We start from the raw sequence: 27,756 nt of genomic DNA on the forward strand, positions 1-27,756 counted from the left end.
CCAATCAGGAAACTCACATTCCTCACTGTAGCACCCTAATATTTGATGTTCCTGCTTAATTCTTTTTCGTTCGTATTCATTTCCTTACGAGGTTTTGTTTTGTTTTTTCAAACTAAACTAGTAGCATTCTTTCTTTGAGAGGAGGCATCAATAAAAGTACATCATATACATGTGAATGATATGAGTTAATCCCAGTGTTAATAAGGGCTTGTGATTTATTTCCGGATCTCAATTTTTTCCAAGTGATATTCCAAACTTTGATTCTTACCTTACTCAAGTATTCATTTTTAAATATTCACTTCAATTAGAGAAAAACAAAAATGTTGTGTACTTTGTATATTTTTAACATGTGGAAAAAAAAATAAAAGATTAAATTTTTTTCATTTATTTAAAAATTAGAAAAATAATTAAGAAGCTGTTTTAAGGTATCTTGTCATTTTTATTGTGAATTATTTACTTAGATGTGGTATGTGTAACTGTGTGCACGAACTTTTCTTCTCTTTCTAATGATAAAAAACAAAAGTAAAGTGAAGAAAATAGAGTGAAAAACCAAAGGGGTCGTCCAATTAGAATTACTACTTACTAGTCAAAGTGGAAGGAGTGAGTAACCGAGTGAATGAGTGAACGAGTGATGGATATGGAAAAGGTAGTTGATGTGGCTCCAAATTGAACACGAAACTGAACCATACTAAAACAATCTATTTCACTTGCGCACACACGCACGCACCATCTCGTTCTTCTAAGTTCTAAGTTCTAACTTAATCTTAATGGAGACTCTGAGTTGGTCTCACAATGTCTCTTCTTCTCTTCACCTACCCCTACCCCACTCCGTAAGTAATTCTCCACCTTTTCAATCTTCTCCATTGTTTTACCAGACCTGCCAGGTTAGGAGGTTCAGGATTTGCTGCACCTCTCATCAAACTTCCAAGGTATGCTCTAAACTTAGCTCCTACATGCCATTTTTCCTGTTAGTTTTTATTTTGCATCATCTCTGAAGTTTAGGGAAGTCTATATACATTGAACACTAGTTTGGTAATTCACACATTAATAGCCATAAGGCACTGCTAATTAATCCATCTTTCTATAAATTAAATGTGAGTAAAATTGGAAACTCAAATTGCAGTTGTCTTCACGTGAAATTACTAGTTGAGAATCATGAGATGATAATTTAATTAAACCTGTCAAATCATCTAACTGTTCTTACCTATGAACTTATGTGAAAGACAACTGCTTATGAATCTCTACCAAATTACAAATACTAGATTAGTCAAGATACCAATTACCAAGGGTGTGATTGAATTGCATTTTCATTTCTGTTATTATTTTAAGCGTGTCTGTTTTCAAAATTTTGCCAAAGAAAAAGAAGCAAATACAAAAGAAGATTTTATTGTTTTCACGGTTTCTTTTTTTCCTTTATAAATTATGAGAGAAAACACTTGGAAATGAAAACAGAAAATGAAAATACAAACTAAAGACACCCTAAGTTGTTTACATTTAATGAAGAGGTATTCCCTTCAAGTCTTTAGATTATTATTTCCAATCTTTGGTTTAGGTTCCTTAAATTAAAGATCATTATCACAATGATGTGCTTATGCAGAGGAATCAGATGATCATATCTGTAACTGGGGCAACAGGTTTTATAGGTAGAAGGTTGGTGCAAAGGCTTCACGCAGGTTATCATTCCCTATCTCTGCCTCTAACTTCCTACATCCCATTCGTGATCGATTTTGATATATTTACTGGCAGTAATGACGGATCCAAAAAATTTAGGTAGCGCGAAAAGATAATGATAAATAGTTTTTATCTTAATGTGAGATTAAATTTAATGATTACTAGGGACAAACACGCATACACATGTATACAAGCATAAATTTTTATGCTAGTGGTGAGTTTGCTGATAAATAGTTGCTTCAGTCTATATATTGCTTCCCTATATCTCAATCAAGCTAACTTTCAGCTATCAAAACAATTTGCAGACAAGCATAGTGTTCATGTCTTGACACGCTCTAGATCTAAAGCTGAAGCAATTTTCCCGGGTAAGAAGGTAATAAATCATTGTAATAATTTGATTAGTACTCACAATCTGGAAATCAGTTAATTCACCAGTGCAAACATTGATCAAAATTACACATCAACTGCACTTAATAGTGGCAGAGTTCCTTTAATTTATAAGTACTATTTTTTTTGTTGGTTTAAATTCATACCTAATTCAGATCCCTTCACTATTGAAAGTCTACAATTATCTTCCTTTTAAATAAATAAAAAAGGTAGACATATAATGCACTTTGGATTCATTGGTTAACTTTGCCTTGTCCTTCCAGTGAAAGACTTTCCAGGAATTAAGATTGCGGAGGAGTCGGAATGGAAGAATAGCATTCAGGGCTCAACAGGGGTGGTAAACTTGGCTGGAATGCCCATAAGTACCAGATGGTCTTCGGAGGTTATTGCCTTGTTCCTATCACTGTCATTATTGGATTGTATTGACTTAAAGATTCATAGAGTTTTCGTTATTACGAGATAATAGACATCTTCCCAACACTCATTTTAATTCTGCAGATAAAAACAGAAATCAAGCAGAGCAGGATTAGAGTAACATCAAAAGTAAGCATATGATTCCTGATGATACAAATTGAATATGAACCTTTTTATATGTATATTTTTCTTGACAAATATATGTGCATCAAGTTAAGCAAGTTTTACTTACAAGCAATTGCTTATTCTTCCTCTGACCTATCCATTTAATAGCAAAGGTTGTAGAATTGATAAACAGTGCGCCAGAGGATATTCGACCTAAAGTTTTCGTTAGTGCAACAGCTGTTGGTTACTATGGTATGTTCATATGCCAAATCTTCTTCTCTACTGGTCGATTATTTTCTTGCTTATTGGTTGTTAACTGCTTTGGTGCACTCTTTAGAATCACTTGTATTGATAGAGAAGTATGCATGATTTTACATATAAAATGTCTTTCACTTCTTTTCACTGTTCAGGCACCAGTGAGACACAAGTGTTTGATGAACAAAGTCCATCAGGAAATGATTACTTGGCCGAGGTAAGAACAGATGTTTGTTGATACTATTGCAGAGAATGCAAGATATTAAAATTATAGAATCTCGCAAGAATATTCTGAGTATTACTCAGCAGGTTTTATGAAGATATACAGTCATTTACATTTTCACCTGAAATACTATTAAACTTGAATACTAACTGATTAGCACATCAGTTGTTATTCAAATTAATGGAGCATTTCGCGATATATACCATCTCTTGCATTATAGGTCACATTGACGGATGCTGTCTTATCTTTTCAGGTATGTCGAGAATGGGAATCAACAGCCTTAAAAGTAAACGGGGATGTTAGAGTAGCTCTAATTCGCATTGGTGTTGTTCTTGGTAAAGATGGTGGAGCACTAGGTATTAGCCTGTAACTGCTTGAATTTATGATTCAACATCAAATATTATCTGAAGTTCCTAAAATTCATTATCTTTTTGTGTGTTTAATCTTCTACAGCTAAAATGATACCTCTCTTCAAGATGTTTGCTGGTGGACCTATAGGCTCTGGAAAACAATGGTATGTCCCTCATCTTCTAGCTGTTATTGATTGGTTCCCGGCTGCATCTTAATTTTAGAAAGGCGCCATAGTTAAGTTATTTTTCTTTCTTTTTGTACAGGTTTTCCTGGATTCATTTGGATGACATTGTTAATTTAATATATGAAGCACTGATAAATCCCTCCTATGAAGGTGAACCCTTAACTCTCACATCTCCAAAGTGAAATTTATTGAAATTCTGAACAACCAAAAATTAGTGGATATAGAACATTGGCTAGCATAGATAGTTTGGATGGTGCAATTCTTGATTCTGACTTGTGTGATTTGATTACCATGTTCATATATATCTTTGGTTTTTGGTGCACTATCAAATCAACAGTTATGTTTTCCGTTTAGTAATATAGTTTATGAATGCTTCACATCATTTAGGAGTAATCAATGGAACTGCACCAAATCCTGTCCGATTCGCGGAATTGTGTGACCAACTAGGATATGCCTTGGGTCGCCCGTCGTGGCTGCCGGTACCAGACTTTGCACTCAAGGCTGTCCTTGGCGAAGGTGCTTCTGTGGTGAGTAGTTGGTTAAATTTCGCTCTCTCTGTGCTATTTGTTTAGTGTGAAATTCACCGAAATGCATCTTTGAATCTCTCTTTGCAGGTATTAGAAGGGCAGAGAGTGCTTCCTAATCAGGCTAAGAAATTGGGTTTCCCATTCAAATATTCTTACGTGAAAGATGCCCTTAAATCAATTCTTTCATGAAGCAATATTACCATGTCATCTGCCATATTCTTTATTCTTTGGCCTCATGCTCCACAACTTTTTAGCGGCATTCACCGTTGACTGAGATTTCTGAGATCAATGGATGCTTCATGGCATTACAATATCATATTATTATTATATATATTCCTTCCTAATTGTATCTCCAATCCCACTTCATTATGATACAATTTAGAACAAAGAAGTTTGTATATATATCTATCTATATACTATATAGATCTGTTGTAAACTTAAATCCCAATTGACCATTTCAACATCTGGCAAATCATATGTCAGAAAGGGGTAAAGTACTAAATTGGTCCCCTAGGTTTGGGCGTAATTCTGTTTTGGTCCTTAAGGTTTAAAGTGTTCTATTTGAATCCAAAACGTTTTCATTTAGCATCAATTTAGTCCCACAGTGAGGTCAAAATTAAATAATTAACAAAATGTCCTACATAACAACAGTTCAAGAACAAAATCGATAATTTGGAGATCAAGTACAAGCTCCAGAGGCATAAAATCAACCATTGATACATCAATACATTTATTTATTATTTTTTATAATATAAATAAAATATTTTCTATAAAACTAAAGAAAATGATAAATAAATGTATTGATGCATCAATAGTTGATTTTGTGCCTCTAGAGCTTGTACTTGTTCTCCAGATTATCGATTTTGTTCTTGAACTGTTGTTATGTAGGACATTTTGTTAATTATTTAATTTTGACCTCACTGTAGGACTAAATTGATGCTAAATGAAAACGTTTTGGATTCAAATAGAACACTTTAAACCTTAAGGACCAAAACAGAATTACGCCCAAACCTAGGGGACCAATTTAGTACTTTACCCTATCAGAAAGTGTTGCAGCTCAATTACACTTACACCTTTATAAACAACTGTTACAGCTCAGTTACACACTTGCACCTTTATAAACAAAGCCTAAAATGATTCTAATTTCTTCATCTTGTGATTTTAATTCTCATTATTCGGATATGTTATTTATCACACTCCTAAGTAAATTAATCCACACTTGTCAAAGGCTGGTTCTGGCCGTTGGTCCCCAATTGGATCTGGCCGTTACCAGTGCTATTACGGCTAAGTCCCTCCCCGTTAGCACTATTCTTAGATTTTCTGCAGAAATTACCGAAAGATCCTTCAATTTCTTCAAGAGTTTTACCGCGCGTTTCAGGGAGCAGAGTATAGTGAAATACCCACGCAGCAGCTGCAATTCCAGCAAAGAGAAAGAAAGCCCCACCAGTGGTAATTGCCTTCGTGAGGGACAAAAAGGTCATTGAGATCACTCCACTGGTGACCCTATTCACCACAGCTCCAATAGCTACACCCTGAGCGCGCAGCCTCAACGGAAATATCTCCGAACTATAAACCCACGTAATGGGCCCAGACCCAATCGAGAACGAGCCCACATAGGACAAAACCGAGGCTATGCTAAGCCCAATGGCCCAGTTCAGCGTCGTCTTCGAACGATTCACTACGGTGAGACTCACCGCAAGGGTTAGAAGCGAGATTATCAAACCGCTAACGCTGCTTAACAGCAACTTGCGTCTTCCAACACGATCCAGGAAAAAAGTGGCCACTAAGATGAAAATCGTTTTGACGAATCCAACGGCTACGGTTGCGAGAAGCTTTTTATTATCAGATTTGATCCCAGCCTTCTCAAAGATTCTAGGGCTGTACAAAACGACGGCGTCTATGCCGGTAGCTTGCGCAAAGAAGTGAATCCCTAAGGAAGCGATGAAGATGTGGCGCACCGCGGGTGTAGGATAAAGGAGAAGCTCCTTCCATACACCCTTGCCTTGCTTCTTCTTTGTAATGGGAACGACGTCGTCGTTGCACTCCTGGGGTATTCCTGCTGTGTCTTTGATGTCTGCTAGTCTTTGGTGCGCCTCTTGTTTGGAGTCGGAGATTTTGTTGAGGATCTTTCTGGCTTCGCCTATTCGTCCTTGAGAAACGAGCCACCTTGGTGATTCCGGCATGGCTAAAACCGCCACGGCTAGGAACATTGAAGGAATCGCTCCTACTCCTAGCATCAACCGCCAACCCATTCGAAGTGAAAGCTTTGAAAATGCATAGTTTGAGATGTATCCCAGCAATATTCCTCCGTTCAAAAACACCTGAAGGTATGTATAAATTTTAAATCACATGTGAATCAGTTTAGTGCACCATAATATTATCCCCATGCAAAGTTGTCTAATATAATTTGAATATGAAATGTTATGCACTTGCTCAAAATTAGTAACTAAATTAACTCTTATGTATAGTAACTAAATTAACTATTACGTATTTATCTATAAATATGTGTTATTGATAGTCAATTTAGTGGTTTATGATTGAATTTGAATTATATAAGTTTGTACATCACATCTCAAATGCGTGTCAAAGTACTCTTGGACTCTTGGTCACACACAGAATATCTTCATTGGATTCCAGAATCGTATACGGCACGATGTTAACAGTTAATTAACACTATGGTTTAGACTTTAGAGCCAAACTATAACTAGGTATTTTAATTGCATTGTATTCAGAAAACAAAACCCTAAAAATCAAACGCGATCTAAAATAAAAGTTCAAGTATGATATGAGCCACACGCTAATATAAAAAGATAAGACAAATTGAAAGAGAGTAGAGATGAGATGTGACCTCAGGCAAGGAAGAGAGGAAACCACGGGAAGAAGTAGGAGAGATTTCTGAGGTGTAAACGGGTGCAATGAGGAAAGCAAAACCGATTCCTATGCCGGCGACAAACCGGCCGAACATGAGGAAAGCATAGTTTGGTGAAAATCCCATCAGAATTGCTCCGACGAAGAAAATTACGGCGGCCAATATAATAGTGTAACGGCGACCAATCCAATCAGAGGTTCTTCCAGCTATGTATGAACCTATTGGAGAGTACAAGTTTATTATACCGGCAAGGATTTCAATCTTCACATCCGAAATTCTCAGATCTCGCTTTATGTACATAGCTGCTCCACTCATCACACCAATATCTGTAACAAACATAACATAACATTATAGAAATGAATGGTTATTGTAATGGTGATGGTGATTACTAGTTCTACTACTATTACTGACCGTAACCAAGGAGGATGGAAGTCATGGAAGCAAGCATAGCACAAGCTAAGGCATATTTGTTCCTTGATGGCTTCTTTTGATGAGGCTCAAATTCATTGTGAGTTGGAGCTGCTGCTACTTCGGCCTCAGCCATCTTAGTTCAATGTGAAAGACTAATAGATTTTCACATGTATTCATTCCATTCACATGGACAGAACAGAAAGAGATAAATAAGAAGGGGATGATTGCATTTTTGGTTCATAAGTGGGCAGTAGTCTATTTCTTAGTCAGTGACCTCTTGCTTTGTTTTTTGTTTGTAACTTTTTTTATTTTTTTAGTCAGTCACCTCTGTATGATTGAATACCATGATAACAGCTGGCAGATCACACGTCACCCCAAAGGTCACTCACCTTGACTAACTGGTCGTAGATAGGGGTGGCAATGGATAAGGTAGGGTAGGGTTTGGAGCCAACCCTAACTCTATCCGCGGGTCGAGATTTTTATATAAATTCAACCTTATCCTACCTGCGGATTGAGAATATCTCAACCCTAATGCTACCCGCGGGTTACAAGAAAAGATGCAACATTATTAGATAACTTAAAAGAGCTGACTTTTATGTAAAAAAAATATTAAATTATTAATTAATGATCTTCTTTTAATGACTAAAAATCTTTTGTATTTAGTGAGGGGTATTTGGTTCAACATCTACTTAAAACATATTTTTATATAAGTATATAATATATACATGTATAGAAGGCGAGTTGGTCGATTAGGGTTGAGACACAACTCATACCCTACCCGACTCGTACGAGAACCCTATCCGCATCCTACCCTACCCGCTGCAGATCGGGTTGATAATCTTACCCGACCGAATGAAGTCGGATTGAGTACCCACGGTAGGGTACATGTAGCCAATCCCTAGTGGTAGACTTGACTTGACTGATTAACCATCACTCATTAGTCAATTACAAAGTAACATAACTTACTCCTTTATCTCCAACCTCATAAAAGGTCCTCTTAAACTGCAAATTATTGGATCTTTATAAAGAGTTATATTATAATAGTATTCATCCCTGAATACTATTCATTATTTGATGACATACAGACAGAGTTTATACTCCATTTAATATTACACAAAAATATCAAATATAATTTACTTGTAATAATAAAATGAAAATCACATGTTAGATAAAAGTTTCATATTAACAGCCTTATATCAGCAAAATTCACTTTAGATTCTATTAATTATTGTGTTGTGATATTTTTTTTCTTTAGTGCATGTGGTTTGACGGAAGCGTGCAATCATTTTGAGTAAAGTGTTTGATTCGTGTCACCACTTGAGAGAACTATTTCAACATTTCTGCAACAATTATAAGTCCTTCCTAGTTTTTGGTTTTTCTTTTTCACTGGAGTTCTTTATCAATTTTATTTTTTTCAGATGGACTAAATAACCCTCAGTTTTAAGCATTATATTACAAATTCACTCACATTATACATTCACACACCTAATATTTTAGAGTTTTTATTCACTACTTGGTCGTCTTCGAGTTTTAAACTCGAATGCAGCATATCAAAAGACACATTAAGAGACCCATAATTTGCCACTTAATTTAGACCTACTTTGGGTAAATAGCTTAATTAAGCTCTTTTTGACAAAATAGTTTAAACAATAAATGACTATATTAAAAGTAACTTATAAATAAGTTATTTTGTATTTGGGTTTTTAATTCTAAAAATGCTTATTTTATAGAAATGTGATAAAAAATAGTATTATAAGAGAAGTCATTTTTTTTTACTTCTCTATAAGCTCATAAATAATTTTTTAGAAAACTAGAATTTGATTTTAAAAATTACACCAGATATTAATATTACTATTTTTCATGAGTCAAAAACTCAAAAAAAGTTATTTTCGAAGTTTCCAAACAGGCCCTTAAAGCCTCAGCTGCAGGCCTTCCCCAGTTGAAGCTTTGTTTTGGACAGGTGCATGGGCCAGGCATTCTCCAGCTGAGCTTAGTAATTATACTTTGGGTCAACGAATGTAACTAAATTTGGGCCTCTCGTCTTCCAAATTATGAACCCAACATTTATTCGTTTCTTTGCAATGCTACCCAATAACAAATGAGATATTGTATTGAGATTGGATCCCAACATAAAAGACAAGAGATAAACGACATTGGATCTTGACCCCAAAAAACCAAGACATTGGATAAAAAATTTCCGAAAACATTACTAATATACATGCTGACCCAAAAAAAAAAAATTACAAAACTTGCCAGCACATGGAAGACACAAGCAATTGACCCAAAGCAAGAAAAGCCAGAGGAACTGCACCAATGCTCCTGAGTCCTGACCAAAGTACATGATTTCCATACCATCTTGTCCACTTAATCCGGAACCATGTAAATGCAGATATTATCTTCAAAACAATGAGTTTTGTTTTTATACTCATCTATTTATACATTTAGATTACTATTCAAATAGTGGATTTAAAAAGTAGATATATAGCAATATATTATTGACTATACGTATAAAATTATTTTATATCAATAATATATGAAAATTAAATTCGTACCAAAATAATAATAAAATAATTAAAAAATAAAAGATAAGGGGATGGACGTAATTTTCCGTCTTGGGGATCCATGGTTCATTTTTCTTTTTTTGGTCAATTATTTTTCTAGAGATGCGGTAATAAATCTTGTACTACTGTAGCAATAAGGACCTCACAATCTTGTGAGCCCCCTTATGCTTCGACAACTTGTCCTAGTTGCACATTCATCAATAAATGCTTCGTTGTAATGAAGATTTAGGCTCTATCCAAATTATCCCGAAAAATACGAAGCTTACATATTAACAATATTCGGACTAGATATGGAATTTAGCAGAAAGGCATATATAATTTATTTGCATTGATAGAGTAAATATCACATCATGCTTAATCAACTGAATCTGAATAGTCTGAAAATGTGGCACGTCCTACTCGAATTATTCTTTTTTTGGAGTTACCCCCACTAATGCCACAACTTGATAATGGAGTTGGAGTGGTTCCGTATTAATTTTGCATTGGACTTTAGTGACATGAAATTTTTATTTGATGACGAGTCTATGAATATATCAACGTTATATTATATCTTTAAACAAAGTGAAATGTAAAACTAAAAGCCCAATATACATAATTCATATATGATATGCCGAAAGCGAAACGAAGATGCTACATTAATGTCATGAATTGAAGACACGATTATTATGAAGATAGAATCATTACATGAAGATTTGCGCAGAATATCCGAGAGGCGCCGCTCTAGACTTTAATGTATATGATAGATGATAGAGAAAAGAAATTAAAGTGTATTACCACCTTACCATTAACCGCCTAATATCTCGAACTTGCAGAAATTGACATGAACAGCATAATATTTTGGCTTTTATTGATGATTCTCGCTGCTTTAAGTAAAGTTCTTGTTCACCTCCAAAAAGCTTAGGATGCTAGGGAACTCATTCATTCATGGTCATCAATCGATATTCTTATCAATCTGCTATTCTATGCTAAAGCTTAAATAATTTACTATTCATTGGTGTTCGTTTCGAATCTTTGAATATTCTCCCTTCAAACCTTCACAAGTAAACGCAATATCAAATTCAAAGTCGTATAACATTATGAAAATCATGTTCACAATCTTAATTAGGCCCCAACAGGGGGCAACATTTAGAATATGAATTGGAGAGGTTATAGTATTATACCCATAAGCCTATTCTGGATATTCTACTTCCATATAAGCATAAACATAGTAGATTCTTATTTATTCTAATAGCATTACACACTCTCTACCTACTACAAATCTATAATTGTAAAGAGTTGGTGGAAGTTGTATAATCATACAATTTGAATTTCCACTCTTTCAATCAAATGTTATACTAAAGTAGCATTCCTTTGATATTATCCTCGAATTTTCTCCAATAAGCAAAAATTCAGACACATCTCAACTCTTGAGCAAGTAGTAGTTTACAAAAACAGGACGTGTTTCTTTTTTATCCTTATTCCCCACGGCGGTACCTTGGTTGAAGAAGGAAAAAATAAATGTCTTTTTCAAGTGATACTCTAAAACGCAATTAAAAATTAACACAAGATTCCTATGATAGCACTTGGGTGTCTCCAATTGGGCAACGAACACTAGTAGGCATATAATCAAAGACTCAAAATTGTGGTCAAAACTCAAAACCAAACACACTACCCACACCTCTTTTACGCGCATTGAAGAGAATTCAACCTCCCCCAAAATTGTCCGTTTTCCTAGGAATATGACCTCATACCTTTCTCATTATATTATTGTTATTTTGTGCAAAGTCATAGACCTAAACGCCACTCAAAACCGTAACGTTATCAGAATCTAGCTAGATTAATTTAATTTGATATGAAGCGATAAAGGGGAGCCCCCTTGAGAACTTTCAGACTTAGAGACTAGTAAGTTGTAACAACCAACAACGAGGCTAGAGAAAGATGGCCATATACACAGGACCACGTAACAATAATAATAATAATAATATGAAAAGCGAGGCCAGTGCCCTGCCTCCACAGTCACATGCTCCCTCGTTGAATTGAAAATGGTGGGATTCGATCAATCAATCCCAAAAGGATCCAAACACTGCTCTCCCCACTCTCCTTGTCCCCTGGGAGAAAAAGATAATTAAATTATGAAAAAGAATAATTTTAATCATTGAACTTCATATTTATCTACTTAATAAAACAAATATATCTCCAGGGTTATATGATATTATATCTTTTCTGTTGGACCTAACAATTAAGGGTTTTTATTTTAATATATTTATTTATACATCTCAAACTTCAAAAACAGAGTAATGCACTTGGACTGCTGCAACTCAAGATCAATTGTGAATAAGGTGAATTTTTATTCGAATCATAAAATTCAAGGCAACAATAAAAATTTCGTTACACTAGAACTCGAGTCTCTCTACAAGCAAGCAAGGCATCCATCTGCATGAAGCTTAACGATGCCGAAATTGCAAATAACAGGAGCAGAGATAACCCTGCCCTGTTTCTAAAACCCTTTTTGCTAAAGCTTAAATCAAACTACAACGAGAATAGTAACAATATAAAGGATAAAGGATTATTTAGAAAATAAAAATAAAAATCTTAATAGACAACAACCAACAACAAGGACATGGTAATGTTAAAGACCAACACCAAACTCAAGCACAAGTAGAATCAGTCACAACTTCGCTGAACTCATCACTGGAACAATAGTAGAAGCCATTGTTCTCCATTGCATTCAAGGCACAAGATGAAGATGCAACCAGATATGGCATGTTATCAAATGAGAAAGCGAGTCTAGCAGCAAGAGCCGCAGCATTCATCATACTCTTCTCATCAACATCTTCATCATCATCATGGCCATTCTCATCTGCTGCAAACTCTTGCGCCCTGTGCTTGAGTGTCTCGAACATGAGCTCGGGCTCGTGCTGCATCACTCGGAGGACGTCTCCAGAGGAAGGCCCAGGGACCGCGCGCGTCACCGCAAAGCCATGTGGGCCGTCCCTCTGCATCACCCGAACAACGCTCGGGCCACCAAAGAGGTTATGGAGACCTCCAAGCGCCTCCTCATAAGCCCCACCCAAGAACATTCCCAGATAGTAGCCACCATCATTGCCTTCCAATTCATGAAGGGGCAAACTTGATTCTCCCCCAATGAACCTGTCAATCTTCCCATCACTGTCACAAGTCAAATCCGATAGAATCCCCTTCGCCGTCGGCTTCTCATCGAGCCTGTGAACCGGTACAATTGGAAACATCTGATCAATCCCCCAGAAATCAGGAATGGAGGTGAACACAGAGAGGTTCACATGGTAAGTCCGCACCGGATCCTTCGCCCCAATTGCACTGCTCACAAGTTCACACAAGCCATCTACAGAAGCAAGCTGTTCCATTCCCAAAGTACCCTGCTTGAACTGCTCAACACAGCGTTGTTTCAACTGCTCCATGTAAAGCACACAGTTTTCATAGTCACCAATCATGGTTGCCGCCGAGAGGCTATGGTAATCGGCGCGTGCTTCATCGGAAAGCCCCTCAACCAAGTACTGAAGCCCAATTGTGGACAATGTTGGAGCTCCATAAGAGCTAGCTCCAATGGCTTCAAAGATCAAAACAGAGTGATGAGACACAATGGCTCTTCCACTCTCACTGCAAATCACAGGGTGCTTCACGGACCTTCTGTCACAAACAAACTGAACCGCGCTAACCACTGCGGCCGCATATTCTTCCAAACCATACCCAACAGAGATATCAGAGTCACATGACTTTGTGCCATCATAATCAATTCCCAAACCACCACCAATGTCGATGACACGCATCTGGGCACCAAGCCTAACCAATTCACAGTAAATCTGTGCAGCCTCTCCAACACCATCAGCAAGCAACGCAGTGGTTGGAATCTGAGAACCAATGTGGAAATGCAGAAGCTGAAGGCAATCCAGCATGCCCAAATTCTCAAGCTTCTTCACAACACGAAGAACCTGAGTAGTGTTGAGTCCAAATTTCCCTTTCTCGCCAGAAGTAGAACCGAAATGACCAGAATGCTTGGTTCTAAGCTTGGCACGAAGACCAATAACCGGTCGAATGCAAAGCTTTTTGCTGATCTCAACCACCAAATCGAGCTCTTCCTCTTGCTCAAGAACAATAACAGTGTTGAGAGCAAGCTTCCTCGCAACAATTGCAAGAGAGATATACTCTCTGTCCTTGAAACCGTTGCAAACAAGAAGCGCTTCTTGATTCCCCTTGCAGAGGCATGACATGGCTAAAAGAAGCTCCGGTTTGGATCCGGCTTCGAGCCCGAACCGGAACGGTGAACCGAATTTAACTATGTCCTCCACAACGAACCTGTCCTGGTTGCACTTCACGGGGTATACACCTTGGTAATGACCATCGTACCCCTGTTCCTGGATCGCAAACTCGAACGCCGATTGAAGAGACTCGAGGCGGTTCTTGAGTACGTCAGGGAAGCGGACGATGAGCGGCAGCTGGAGGCCGAGGCCGCCGGAGTGTTTGGGATCGGAGACTTTCTTCACGATTTTCAACAGATCGATCTCCTGGTGGGGAAGGGTTCCGAGGCCGTGCGGCATGACGGAGATGTTTCCGGCGGTGTTGACGGCGAAGTAGGGAGCGCCCCAGCCGTCGATCCTGTACAGGGTGGATGACATGGACGGCGTCCAATGGGAGGTGTTGGTGTCAGCGTCGTCGGTTGTTGTCGCCAGCGGAAGTGCGCCGGTGAATGTGACCGGCGGAGGAAGAGATATGTCCCCGGCGAGAGCGTAGCCGGGAGGAGCATGTGCAGCGTCCACGCAGCAAGCCAAGGCCGGCATCTCTTTCCGCTAATTAGAATTCAAGGAAAAATGAAGAAATTGATTAGGAAGAAAAAAGAAAGAGAAAATTAAAATAGGGTTATGACTTATCAAAGTTAGGTAATCGAATTTTTTGTGAGGATGGAAAAGGTGGGGGCTTTAAAACCCGCCGAGGCCGTAGCCCCGGCTACCCCCTCAAAAGAAGACAATAAGGGAGCTATTGAAAATGGAGTAACCCTCTCTCTCCTCTCTCCGGCACACCGAAATCCCCACACCGACCCTTCAGAAGAGAGATTGTAAGACGGTGGCTCTGAGAATGGGAATGGGAACGGCGAGGGAGGGGAAGGAAAGGAAGAGAGGGCTAAATGCAACTGATTTGGAGAGAGAGAAAGAGAACTGAGTCAAGACTCGAGAGGGAAAATGGGAGCAAATATCGGAAAATCAAAAGATGGGGAAGTGATTGAAAGAAGGTGTAAGAGGATGGGTTTGTTCTCAAGAGAAGACGTGTTTGTTGTGGAAGTGAGCGAGATTTGCATGCTACGAGATGTGGCTTTATATAGCGGAGGTGGGATGGAACAAAAGTGTAATAACAAAGGGCTTAGTTGGACTCTGTGGGCCCGCCTCTTTTTACTGGGCCTCCAAACTTACAAACCAAAAATAATAAACAAACAAATTCAAAAAAAAAGATCAATCAGCGCCGAATTGCCGCGTGGCTACGGCGCTACGCCCATCATACGATATTTTGTGCGGGTTAGGTAAAGACTGCAAAATACCACGAGAATTTGAGGAAGGAACTCGGAAGTTTCCTGTAGCGTCTTGGGGATTGCGATGGACGGGTATGATTTTGACACGTCATCATGTGTCAGTTGCTCGCTTGCTTAGTGTTTGCGGCTCCAGAACTGTATTGTTTCGCCTTTCAACTAAGTATAATTTCTTTTATTATATGTTAACCAAATTTAGTGATCCAATGATAGATAAATATTTGTAAGTTTTAACATAAAAATCACATTGTTAAAATATGTATTAAATTTAACTGAGATAATACTCAATTTGGTCCTTGAACTTACATGTGAGTCCCAATTTAATTTCTAAAGTTTCAATTGCTTCTATTTAGTCTCCGAAATTTATAAATGTGTCTCATATTAGTCTCTGAGACCATTTTTAGTATAAAAACGTTAATAGAGCGTTATTGTAGACTATCACATGTCACGTTAAAACTTGTAAAATAATGCAGTTTTGATTTTGACATTTAAATAGCTCAAAAACGGCATTGTATTACTTATTTTGTTAGGTAAAATTTTAATAAACACCAGTTAGGATGTTGTTTTTGGGTTATTTGAGTGCCAAAACCAAAACGACATCATTTTGCAAAGTTTAGTGTGGCATCCGGCTGTTACGACAGTGTTCCATTAACGTTTGTACGTTGAAAATTGTTTCAAGGACTAACATGAGTTATGTTCATAACGTTTAGGAATTAAATAGAGTCAATTAAAAGTTCTTGGACTAAATTGAAACTTGCGTATAAGTTTAGGGATCAAATTGAGTATTATCTCAATTTAATTTCATAAATAAATATGTTGTTTTTACTTTCTAAAACAATATCCTTATGATATTCCATATTCATGTTAAGATTTTACTTTAGCAAAAATTTTATCGTTTCTTTCACTCTCTCGTTATTTAACTACATCATTTTTCGTAACAGTTATTAATGATTTATTGATTTTCTCTCCTTTCTTATATAATTATAATTTACCAAATTCATCATTTGAAAATTAAATATTTAGATTTCACTTTCCATGAATAAGGTTTATATTTAGAAACATATAATCCCTCACTTTTTTTTTTGTCCCTTTTCTTTTTCTGTTTTTAATTTCTTATTTTTGTCTTTTTTTTTAATATTTTTTATTTAAAAATTTGTCATTAACTAATGAGTTATTAGATATATAAAACAAAATTCGAACTTTTAAATTAACTTTTTCTTTGTTAGTTGTCTACGATATCTTTCAACCCAACAAATCAAAAATTAATTTGTCATAAATAGCCATTATTACTGGCTAATAAATTGTTACATGCACAGAATAAGATTTAAATATTTGATAATAACTGAGTTAACCACTCAACCAACTCAAATTAGTTGAGTGTAATTAGCTTTATTCCTTACTATTTTATCTTTTTTTCCTTGTTTTTTGGGGTCTTTGAACCCAACCAAAAAAAAAATCTCAATTAATGTTTTTATGTTTATATCCGAATTAATTAAATATTAAATTAAAATTTGAGCTTTCTCCTTTCAATTCACATTATATATTAAAATTAATTAAATTGTATTATTTTTTGTATAAATTTAATATTTATGCACTATCAATATATACTATTGATATAAATAATCAATTATATATTATCATGTTGATAAAAGTAATTAATTTTTAATTTACTATTAAAAAATTATTTAATCACATAAATTTAATTAAATAACTATAAAATTTTTTACACAATTAATATATTAAAATTAAACTCTTTATATAAAAATATTTATTAACAAAAATCTTCGCATTTTAGCTTCAATTGTTCACATTTTCATAATTTGATCAGTTGATACAAATTTAGTAGATTGAAATAATGTTGGTGGGTAATATATCACGAAACCATTTTTACAACAAATTTAAACTAACAGAATTAAATACATAAATAATTATTAATGTATCTAATATAATGTATTCAGCAGCCTGCTTAAGTCATACGATATGACAGACTAACTAATTAATTAAGCTAATTAACTACAATGACTTCACTTTGATATGCCTTTATTTTATTTTAATTTTTCTGAGATGCTTTCGTTTTAAACTAATAACGTACAAAATACATTTTTTTAGTCTTTTATTTTAAATTTAATTACTCAGTGTCTTTAATTTTGTCGAATTTTTAATTAGATCTCTATATTTTTTTTAATTAGGTTCCTGTACCATATCAAATTTTATAACTAAGTCCATGTCGTGATAAAAATATTGAAATTAACGGAATATTTTCTTAAACTATATAGAATATTCAGTTAAGTATTAAACATATTCGTTTTATTTAACAGAATATTCTGTTAATTTCAACGTTTTTATCATGGTAAGAACTTAATTACAAAATTTTATATAGTATAGAAACTTAATAAAAAAAAATTATAAAAACCTAATTAAAAATTTAATAAAAATATAGGTACTGACAGAATAATTAAATAAATCAACTATTTTATTTGATCCTAGACATATTGTATTTCTCAATTTCGCTTTTTTATATTTTAAATTATAATTAAATTATATATACACTAAAATCAATTATTAAAATTAACTATTAAGATAAAATATATATTAAAATATAAAATATATATTAAAAATAAATTAAACTACATATACATTTATACATAAATGTATTATAACTAATTTTAGTAATTAATTTTAGTGTATAAATATTTTTTTTTTCAAATTGTTATATGCGTGTGTATAAATGTATTCTTTTTTAAATAGTCCCACAAACAAATGAAAAAAGCTAATATGACACAGTTTGAATCTTCATTTATGGGACTAATCAATGAGTCACTAAACAATAATAATATAATTCTTATCCTATAATATTTAATTTTTCAGTACGTCGAAAATATCATATACGTGCGTGCACTTTGTTGATTTTTTATATTGGTTAAATATATGTGTAATACGTTGTTATTGGAAGATTAAAAATTTTTTTTATGTGACTTTTTTTTTAATTGATATTATTTAAATCGAATGATCCGATTTGTTTCAAGAAAAAAAAATCTACAAATTGAAAAATCTGATTTGTATTTTTTATTTTTTTTATTTTTGAAAACAAAAGTTGAACAATCTAATTTTAATATTAATTTTTTTTTTATTTTTAAAAACACAAATCTGAACCGTTTGATTTGTGATCGTTTATTTAAAAAACAAAACAATATAAAAAAGTCAAAAGCACCAAATTATATAACCCACGTAAATGTAAAACATTTCTTCTTACATTATTTTGTGATACACATCTCTCTGTTATACACGACAATTAACAAGCGCACTTTTTGCTTTGTATGACTTTTTGAAAGTAATTACTCTATTCTTCATTGTGCCAAAAAAAGACAAAATTTAGTTCACCAATGTGTACGGAAATAATGTTAATGTAATAAAATGACGATGCATATTTAAAAAAATAAAAAACGATAATACTACTGACAATAAAATACTAAGATTAGAAGTGAGTCGAATTAAACTGAGCTATATCAAATTTAAGTTTGGCTCACGATTCGATTCATTAACAATTGAGTTTATTTCTTAAACTCAAATTTAGATCACTAAAAGTTCACGAGCTAACTCAAATTCACGAACAGGCTAAAATAATAGGAACATAATTTATAATTTTATATCAATAAATTATAACTTATATATTTTAAAAAATATTTCAAAAGATTAATTTTATATATTGTCTATCTATCAATAAATTATAAATTTTTTCTTTATCTCCTACATCAAAATTATATATAAAAACAAATATAAAATTTTAAATAATTAAGATCATTAATATATATAATATTAAAAATATAAATTAAATATATATAGAATATGGGATTTTTTCTGAAATAAAATAAAAAAATTTAATATTTTCCCAAACACCATTTTTTAACTTTAATTTCCTAAATATAATTTTTTTTTTGTTTAGAGTAAGTTCGCCTTACCCCCGACGAACAAATCCCATATTTTTAATCCATTTTAATCCATTATCATACATCATCTCCAAATAGTATATAAATCTACAAATAATATATAGGAGTACACAAAAATACACAAACAACAAGCATAGCTTCTTCAAAGATTTTTTTTAATTATAAATTAAAAAAATAAACCATATTTAATAATGGCAACTGATCCGTTAGCCTGAAACCGGTCCATTATTAAATATGGCTTATTTTTTTTATTTATAATTTAAAAAATTATTGAAGAAGTCATGCTTGTTGTCTGTGTATTTTTGTGTACTCTTAGGCTGCGTTTGTTTTTAAAGACAGGACAGAACATGACACTGAAACGGGAGACAATAGGATGGAGACACTAAAAAATATTTTTTGTGTATTGTATTTGGATATGATGGACAAGACACTAATGTAATGTCTAGTATTATGTTTGGATACACATGAACAAGACTAAAATATTATATGAAATGACTAAAATAGCCCTGTGATTCCAAATTTTCTACATCAATACAAATTAATTTAATAAAAAATGAGAGTACGTAGAAGTACAAACTTGAAAAAAATATTTGAAGAGGCAAAAAATTTTAATAAAAAATATATTAATATTTATATTAAAATAAAATTTATAAATATAATTATTTTATTTTAAAATTTATTATTAATATATAGGAATACATATGGTTAAGATTAACAAAAAAAATAAATTTGAGTTTGATTAATAAAAAATTTTATTTAGGTTAATAAGCCAAATTAATTTTAAATAAAAAATTAATTTAAAAAAAATCCATTTTTACATGAAAAAACAATTAGTTTTTGCATATAAAAATCTATTTTTATTTTAAAAAAAACTAATTTTTTTTATCTAAAAACTGATTTTTCTTTATAAAAAACTGATTTTTCTTTAAATTATATAAAATCAATTACAATTTATAAATTATTTTTTAACATTTTAAAAGATTAATTTTACTTTTGTTAATATTTATCTTTCAAAAGTTTAAAGATTAATTATTTTTGTTATTATTTTTATTACAAATCAAATAATATAATATAAGATTAAAATGGTATTGAAGTAAAACGATAAAAAGAAAAGAATTATCTACCCCCAATAAAAAATTCTACAGAAAGGAGAGAGTACCTGGAAAAGAAAGAGATAGAGGAAGAACAGGAAGAAAAAAAAGTATCTTTGAACAACGCAATAGGAAAAATAAGAAGGGGTAATACTGGAAAAAAAGGAAAACAAAATTTATAAAATTGTCCGTGTCCACTCTTCCAAATCCCGTGTCTATCATTGTCCTTCGTGAAAGAGTGGACACAAAAGTATAAAAAATTGTCTCGGAGACAATATGTCCACTGTCCATGTCTCTACTTCCAAACACTTTTTAAACAAGTGTTGTCCATGTCTCCGTGTCCTGCCCCCGAAAACAAACGCTACCTTACATACTATTTGTAAATCTATATACTATTTGGAAATAATGATAATAGATTAAAAACGTGGGATTCAAAAAAGTTGAAGGGAGTTCGCTGGGGTAATGCGAACTCTATCATTTTTATAGAGTTCGTTGGGGTGCGAACTTTCTCTAAACAAAAAATCGTATTTGGGGAATTAAAGTTTAAAAATGGTGTTTGGGGAAATACGAATTTTTTTTTATTTTATTTCTGAAAAAAATCCATAGAATATGTGTATTAATAATTAATTATATATAATCGAGTCAGCTTACGAACTAATGAACTAAGCTTATCAAAGCTCAAGCTCGGGTCATTTAATTTATGAGCTAATACTAGGCTCAAATTCGACTCACTAGCTCACAAGTTCAGCTTATTGAGCTATTAACGAGTCAAATTCAAGCTAGCTCATGAGCTAACTTTGCTCACTTTCAACCCTAAATGTTAATGTAATTTTTTAAAGTTTTTTAACAATTATATTTTTCTCAATGATTATCATGGCTGCTAAATTATGTTCCAACATTGAGTTTAACATCATGTTAAATGTATAGTTTTTTTAAGTTGTTTAATTACATTCCTTTATTTATTTTATTTTATTTTAATTTCTTTACAGGTATGATCTTATTAAAAATATCAAAACAACATTTGAACATAGACTTTAGAAAATTAATGTTAGAATAATTCGATTATAAAGTGTCAAACAATTTAAAACACGTATACAAAATTCTAATAGAAATGGTTCTACTTGATGAAGAGGTAATATAGAATTGTATATTAATTTCAAAATAATATGCTATTTTTATTAGGTTTTTTTTATTGTGATATTATTTTAAAAGGATTTCCGTATAAAATGCACAATAAAAAGTCAGGAGGTATCCCTATTTGGGAAAAGAATATCTGAAAGAAGTGTTTATGTTATGACCAACCTTAACGTAGGTCAAAATAATATTAGGTTCAAACCAATCAGACATGAATATAGGATTTATTTCAAGAATAATACAATTGCATTCGGTTAAAGATTCCTCAATCCCAATAAATTTGTCTTGTTTTAAACCGTACAGAGAAAATATTCCAAAAAAAAAAAGACTCGCACTTGATAAGTAATAGTTGTATAATTCATATAAAGAATTGTTTGTATCAATTTATTTTGATAATTTTTTAAGATAATAACACTTTATATTTTTAAAATTACAGATGTAATAGGTCTTTTAACTAAAAAAGAAAATTTAGAAATCTCAAATAATTTTAGAAGTCCTTTTTTTTTTATTGTTTTAGATTTTGACAAGATGCGATACGTTAAAAATATTGCGATAATGTTTTTAATTTTGTTTTTTAAATTCTTAAAAGTTATTGTGTTTCTAATTATTTTGTGTTTATATAGTATAAGAATGGACCTAAATTGAGATACATATTATGAAAAAATTTTATAAAATCGTTCATTGAGTACATGAAAAATCACCCAAATGAACACTATATTATTTATATAGTTTAGAAATTTATTTTTAGCATATAATGATATTTAAGTAGTTATTTACTAGCAATATATATAATTAATTTGTCATAGCTAATAGTCGTTTGTTATTGTCAAATATGGTATTTTTAATGGTATGGTGTTTTTAATCGTTTTGTAGAGATAAAGGATAATATAATTAATATTCGAATTTGATGATAATATGATTATGATCTAAATAATTTTGTAATCTGTTGAATATGAGGATGATTCTGTGTGTTTTTTGTGTCACTATGATATGCTTCATGCATGATCCTCTATTTCCCACTATTCAAGAGATAGAGACATAAACTATTAAAATTGTATACAATTAAAATAGAAACTAAAACTAATATTATTTAATCTCTACGAGAAATTAAAATTTTAAAATTGATCATCATGATATAATTTATTGTCATAATTCATAGACACAATTAAAAAATCAATATACCTTTATTAACAAATTTAAAATTAATATACCAATATTTTTGTACTCAATATTTAATTATAGACAATTTTTATCACATGTAAATTCAGATAAAATATAAGTATTTATTAAAATTAAGATAGAATAGTATAACTATTTATTTATTTATAACTGAAAAACTAATTTGATATTTAAAATTCAATATTAAAACTTTGAATAAAAAAATTTTCAACGTCAATTCCATTAATTAATTAATTAATGCTAAAATCAAAATCTAAGAGATATGATTATGAGCTACGATTATATATATTGTTATGATGAGTAACCGGAGATTAGTGGGTTTGATTCGTTGGATTGGCCCAATCGTCTAAAGGAGGAAGCCTCTGACTAGGTTTGGGTTTGGAAGCCTTCGTCCGACTTGTGTGTATGAAAGAGTGGGGGGTACCTGCAAAGACACTCCGATACTTAAGTCAGCAAGGGTCTAAGCCAGTTTAGAGAGTATTGGAACTTTTTTTATACCTAACGGGTGTCAGTGTATTTATAGTGGTGAACCAATAACTACCGTTGGAGTAGTTCTACCTTTTTAGGTGGATAACCGTCCCTTTATCTTAGGGAAGTTGAGATATGACTCCTGAAAGTGGGTTGAGAGATTTTAGGGGTAGTACTTATTTGAATGTGTGTTATCTGTCAGCTAATCTGATATCCCGACTTCCTTAGATCAAGTCGTCGTTGGATCCGACTTCTTGAGAGAAGATCGGTGTCGAGTGAGGGCCAACCTTCGGATTGGGCCTTTTATTTGGACTTGAGCCTTAGTGCTGGGCCAGGGTATGAACAGTGTCCCTACTCGAGTACAATCTCTTTTCCTTAAGAGTTGGATTCAAGTATTTTAACTCGGGCTTGTAGCCGACGTGAAATGGGAACCGACGTGACTTTTAAACCGACGTGATTCAAAATATTTTAAACAGTCGTATCTAATCAAACGACACGTCCGTTAGGGCCTTTCGCATTTACACGTGGGGTGGCAGTTTCATTGGTAACGGTGCATTTCTTTAATGATCGCGTCGATTTACCACTATGCCCCTAGCGTGTTTATAAATAATTTTCCCTCTCTTTCTTTGTTTTCTTTCTGAAAAACTTTTCACCTACACACTGTTCTAAAAGAAAGCTTCTTCCTTCTATTTGAGATTTGGCTATTGGGGCCCGGCCTGTAGGCTCCTTGTTTTTTAAATAATTTAATATTCTGTTTGTTGTTGTGGTGGTTTGCTCCTGATATTTTCTGGCCCTTTGTGGTTGTAAACAAAATTTTACTAAAAAGTACATTTTTTTGGATAAGGGTTTAGGATATCTTTGGTGTGTGCATGCTTTTAGGTTGCCTTTTTGATATTTTTGTTTTGGAAAATCTTTTATCTTAGCTGGCTGTCTTTTGTCTAAGTTATTTTGAATTTTTCAAAGACTTTGGGACAGCCTCTGCCTTTGATTTTTGATGGATTTTCTTATCTCTTTTTGTATTCATTGTACTCAATTTTTGTTTTATTGAGCTTCTGTAACTTAGGCTATTTTCGTGATGCATTTTCATTCTTCTCGGTTTGCCGACTTGTAAGTCGATAAATTTCCGAGTTTATCATGATCTACTTTTATAACTTCTTTACACCGACTTGTACCTCGTAGTTTTATCCTAACGACCTTCTAGGTCGGTTCATGGGATTTTCACATTTTGTCGAGCTTAAGTCGACGCGTTTCGTAGAAAAGTGATAATAACGTAAAAGGAATTTAAAAAAAGATGTGGGAGAAGAAGATCTTTATTTATTCACAAAGGTACTTTTTGCTACTAAGAGGTTTGGAAAATTGTCGCCCCTTAGCCCCCATTTTGATGCCTTGTTAAAACCCCCTTCAGGAAAAACCCTTTTATTTTTGGGAAAAACCATGAAGTCGGAAAAAAGAGTACATCAGGGAATGAAGTTTGCTTCTAACTATAATACCTTTTCATGTTACAAGCATGCCATGACCTAGGTAATTCGATGTCGTTCAAGTCAGTCACCTTGTAGTAGCCTTTTCCTAGTACCTTTTTAATTTTGTATGGCCCTTTCCAGTTAGTAGCAAGCTTTCCATCCCCAAATTTGTTAACTCCTATGTCGTTTCTGATTAATATCAAGTCATCCGGAGCGAAGCTTCTTCGAATGACTTTTTTGTTGTATCTATTTGTCATCCTTTGCTTTAGTGCTACTTCTCTTATTTGGGCTTGTTCTTGGACTTCAGAGAGTAGCTCGAGTTCTTCTTTGTGCCTCTGTATGTTTCCAACCTTGTCGTAGAAGCTTACTCTTGGACTTTGCTCGTTGATTTCAACTGGTATCATGACTTCTATGCCATAGGCAAGCCGGAAAGGTGTTTCCCCTGGGCAGACTGAGGCGTAGTCCGATAAGCCCATAGTACTTGAGGGAGCTCTTCAGTCCAAGCTCCCTTTGCATCTTGCAACCTTTTCTTCAACCCTGCCATTATAACTTTGTTGGCTGCCTCGGCTTCTCCATTCGCTTGTGGGTGTTCTACCGAGGTGAACTGATGCTTGATATTCATACTGGCTACTAGGTTTCTGAAGGTAAAGTCGGTGAACTGAGTACCGTTATCAGTGGTGATGGAGTAAGGTACCCCATATCTTGTGATAATGTTCTTGTAGAGAATTTCTGACTTCTCTGAGCGGTGATGGTGGCCAGTGGTTCTGCTTCGATCTATTTTGTGAAGTAGTCTACTCCCACTATTAAGTATTTTACTTGTCTAGGTGCTTGGGGGAAGGGTCCTAATAGGTCCAATCCCCATTTCGCAAAAGGCCATGGAGAAGTTATACTTATGAGTTCCTCGGGGGAGCGACGTGGAAGTTTGCATGCATTTGGCATGGTTGACATTTCTTTACGAACTCGGTGGCATCTTTCTGCAAAGTCGGCCAATAGAACCCGGCTCGGATGACTTTCTTAGCCAGAGACCTCGCTCCGAGATGATTTTCGCAGATACCATTGTGGACTTCTTCTAAGACTTCCGTTGTCCTTGAGGTTGGGACGCACTTTAATAATGGTGTTGATACCCCTCTTTTATAGAGGATATTTTTCACCAAGGTGTAATTTTGTGCATCCTTCCGAATTTTATTGGCCTCTTTTTCCTCTTTTGGTAGGATGTCGAATTTCAGGTATTCGACTAGTGGGTTCATCCATCCGAGGTCCAATCCGGATACTTCAAGGACATCTTGTTTGACTTTTGCCTTTGAGACAGAGGGTTCTTGGAGAGTTTCTTGGATCAGGCTTCTATTATTCCCCCCTGACTTGGTACTTGCTAGATTGGAAAGGGCGTTTGCTCTACTGTTGAGATCCTGAGTTATGTGTTTGATCTCGGTCTCAGCAAATCGTCCAAGGTGCTCCAAGATTTTGTCCAAGTACCTTTTTATATTTGGGTCTTTAGCCTGATACTCTCCATTCATTTGAGAGGTCAACACCTGGGAGTCACTGAACACAACTACCTTTATTGCGCCGACTTCTTCTGCCAGTTTTAACCCTGCAATCAAGGCTTCATACTCTGCCTGATTGTTAGAAGCTGGAAATTCAAATTTGAGGGAGACTTCCACTTAAGTTCCCCCCTGGTTAACTAGGATTATGTCTGCACCACTTTCGACTTTATTGGAGGATCCATCCACGTATAGCTCCTATGTCGTGGAGGCTTCCTCTTGGTCTCCTGCATATTCTGCCACAAAGTCAGTGAGGCATTGGGCTTTTATTGCCATCCGAGTTTCGTACTTGAGGTCAAACTCGGATAGCTCTATAGCCCATTGAACCATTCTTCCCGCAATATCCGTTTTCTGAAGGATTTGCTTCATGGGCTGGTTTGTTCGAACTCTTATTGTATGAGCTTGAAAATAAGGCCGTAGTCTCCAAGAGGCTACTATTAAGGCATATGCAAACTTCTCAAGTTTTTTATACCTTAATTCAGGGCCTTGTAGGACTTTGCTGGTGAAGTATACAGGATGCTGCCCGCCTCGTCTTCCCGTATTAGAGCTGATGCTACAGCTTTGTCTGCTACGGACAAATACAGGACGAGTTCTTCCCCAACTTTAGGTCGGGTCAGAATGGGATGTTGGCTTAAAAACTTTTTGAATTCCTGAAATGCTTCTTCGCACTCAGGAGTCCATTCAAAATAGCATCCTTTTTCTTAGTAGAGAGAAGAGTGGTAGGGATCTTAATGCTGATCCTGCCAAGAACCTGGAGAGTACGGCAAGTCGGCCGTTCAGCTGCTGGACCTCCTTTAAGCAAGTCGGGCTTTTCATTTCTAGGACTGCTTTACACTTGTCGGGATTGACTTCGATTCTCCTTTGTGTAAGCATGAATCCTAGAAACTTTCCTGCCTCCACCGCAAAAGTGTATTTTGCAGGATTTAGTCTCATCCCATGCATTCTTATGGTGCTGAAAACTTGCGAAAGGTCAGCCAGGAGGTCGGCCTCATCCTTGGTTTTTACTAGCATGTCGTCTACGTAGATTTCCATTAATCCCCCAAGGTGAGGTGCGAACACCTTGTTCATCAGCCTTTGATATGTGGCTCCAGTATTTTTCAGTCCAAAGGGCATGACCACATAGCAATAGTTTTCCCTGGGCGTAATGAATGATGTTTTTTCTTGATCCGGCTTGTACATCGAGATTTGATTGTACCCCGAGTATGCATCCATAAACGACAAGTATTGATACCCTGAGCTGGAGTCTACTAGGGTATCAATGCTTGGAAGTGGATATGGGTTTTTGGGACACGCCTTGTTCAGGTCGGTGTAATCAACGCGCATCCTCCACTTGCCGTTTGTTGTTTGACTAGCACCACATTTGCCAGCCACGCCGGATATTTGACATCTTTGATGAACCCAGCTTCTAGAAGGGCTTGTACCTGTTCTTTCACTACTTGGGCTCGTTC

At 34.5% G+C, this 27,756-nt stretch overlaps 4 protein-coding genes across 4 annotated transcripts; 1 reads left to right on the forward strand and 3 right to left on the reverse strand.

Moving 5' to 3' along the window:
• Window positions 1–500: 500 nt before the first annotated feature.
• Window positions 501–4,559, forward strand: LOC112736943 (epimerase family protein SDR39U1 homolog, chloroplastic). The gene is made up of 12 exons (XM_025786634.3): window positions 501–929; window positions 1,598–1,673; window positions 1,977–2,036; window positions 2,322–2,440; window positions 2,557–2,601; window positions 2,751–2,829; window positions 2,988–3,049; window positions 3,309–3,411; window positions 3,509–3,569; window positions 3,670–3,740; window positions 3,978–4,117; window positions 4,205–4,559. The coding sequence occupies exons 1-12, from the start codon at window positions 768–770 to the stop codon at window positions 4,304–4,306; spliced, it is 1,080 nt and encodes a 359-aa protein (XP_025642419.1). The 5' UTR covers window positions 501–767; the 3' UTR covers window positions 4,307–4,559.
• Window positions 4,560–5,116: 557 nt separating this feature from the next.
• Window positions 5,117–7,773, reverse strand: LOC112736947 (polyol transporter 5). Its single transcript, XM_025786638.3, has 3 exons — window positions 7,398–7,773; window positions 6,966–7,312; window positions 5,117–6,438 (listed from the first exon to the last, which is right to left on the reverse strand). Exons 1-3 carry the CDS (start codon window positions 7,528–7,530, stop codon window positions 5,326–5,328), a joined length of 1,593 nt encoding a protein of 530 aa, XP_025642423.1. The 5' UTR covers window positions 7,531–7,773; the 3' UTR covers window positions 5,117–5,325.
• A 4,492-nt stretch (window positions 7,774–12,265) lies between these two features.
• LOC112736946 (arginine decarboxylase) lies at window positions 12,266–15,324 on the reverse strand. The gene has a single exon (XM_025786637.3). The coding sequence runs from the start codon at window positions 14,749–14,751 to the stop codon at window positions 12,586–12,588; it is 2,166 nt and encodes a 721-aa protein (XP_025642422.1). The 5' UTR covers window positions 14,752–15,324; the 3' UTR covers window positions 12,266–12,585.
• Window positions 15,325–24,787: 9,463 nt separating this feature from the next.
• LOC140177421 (uncharacterized) lies at window positions 24,788–25,246 on the reverse strand. The gene has a single exon (XM_072210521.1). The coding sequence runs from the start codon at window positions 25,244–25,246 to the stop codon at window positions 24,788–24,790; it is 459 nt and encodes a 152-aa protein (XP_072066622.1).
• Between the last annotated feature and the right edge of the window lie 2,510 nt (window positions 25,247–27,756).

The sequence above is a fragment of the Arachis hypogaea genome, chromosome 13 (genome assembly GCF_003086295.3).
Source record: "Arachis hypogaea cultivar Tifrunner chromosome 13, arahy.Tifrunner.gnm2.J5K5, whole genome shotgun sequence".
NCBI classification, from domain to species: domain Eukaryota; kingdom Viridiplantae; phylum Streptophyta; class Magnoliopsida; order Fabales; family Fabaceae; genus Arachis; species Arachis hypogaea.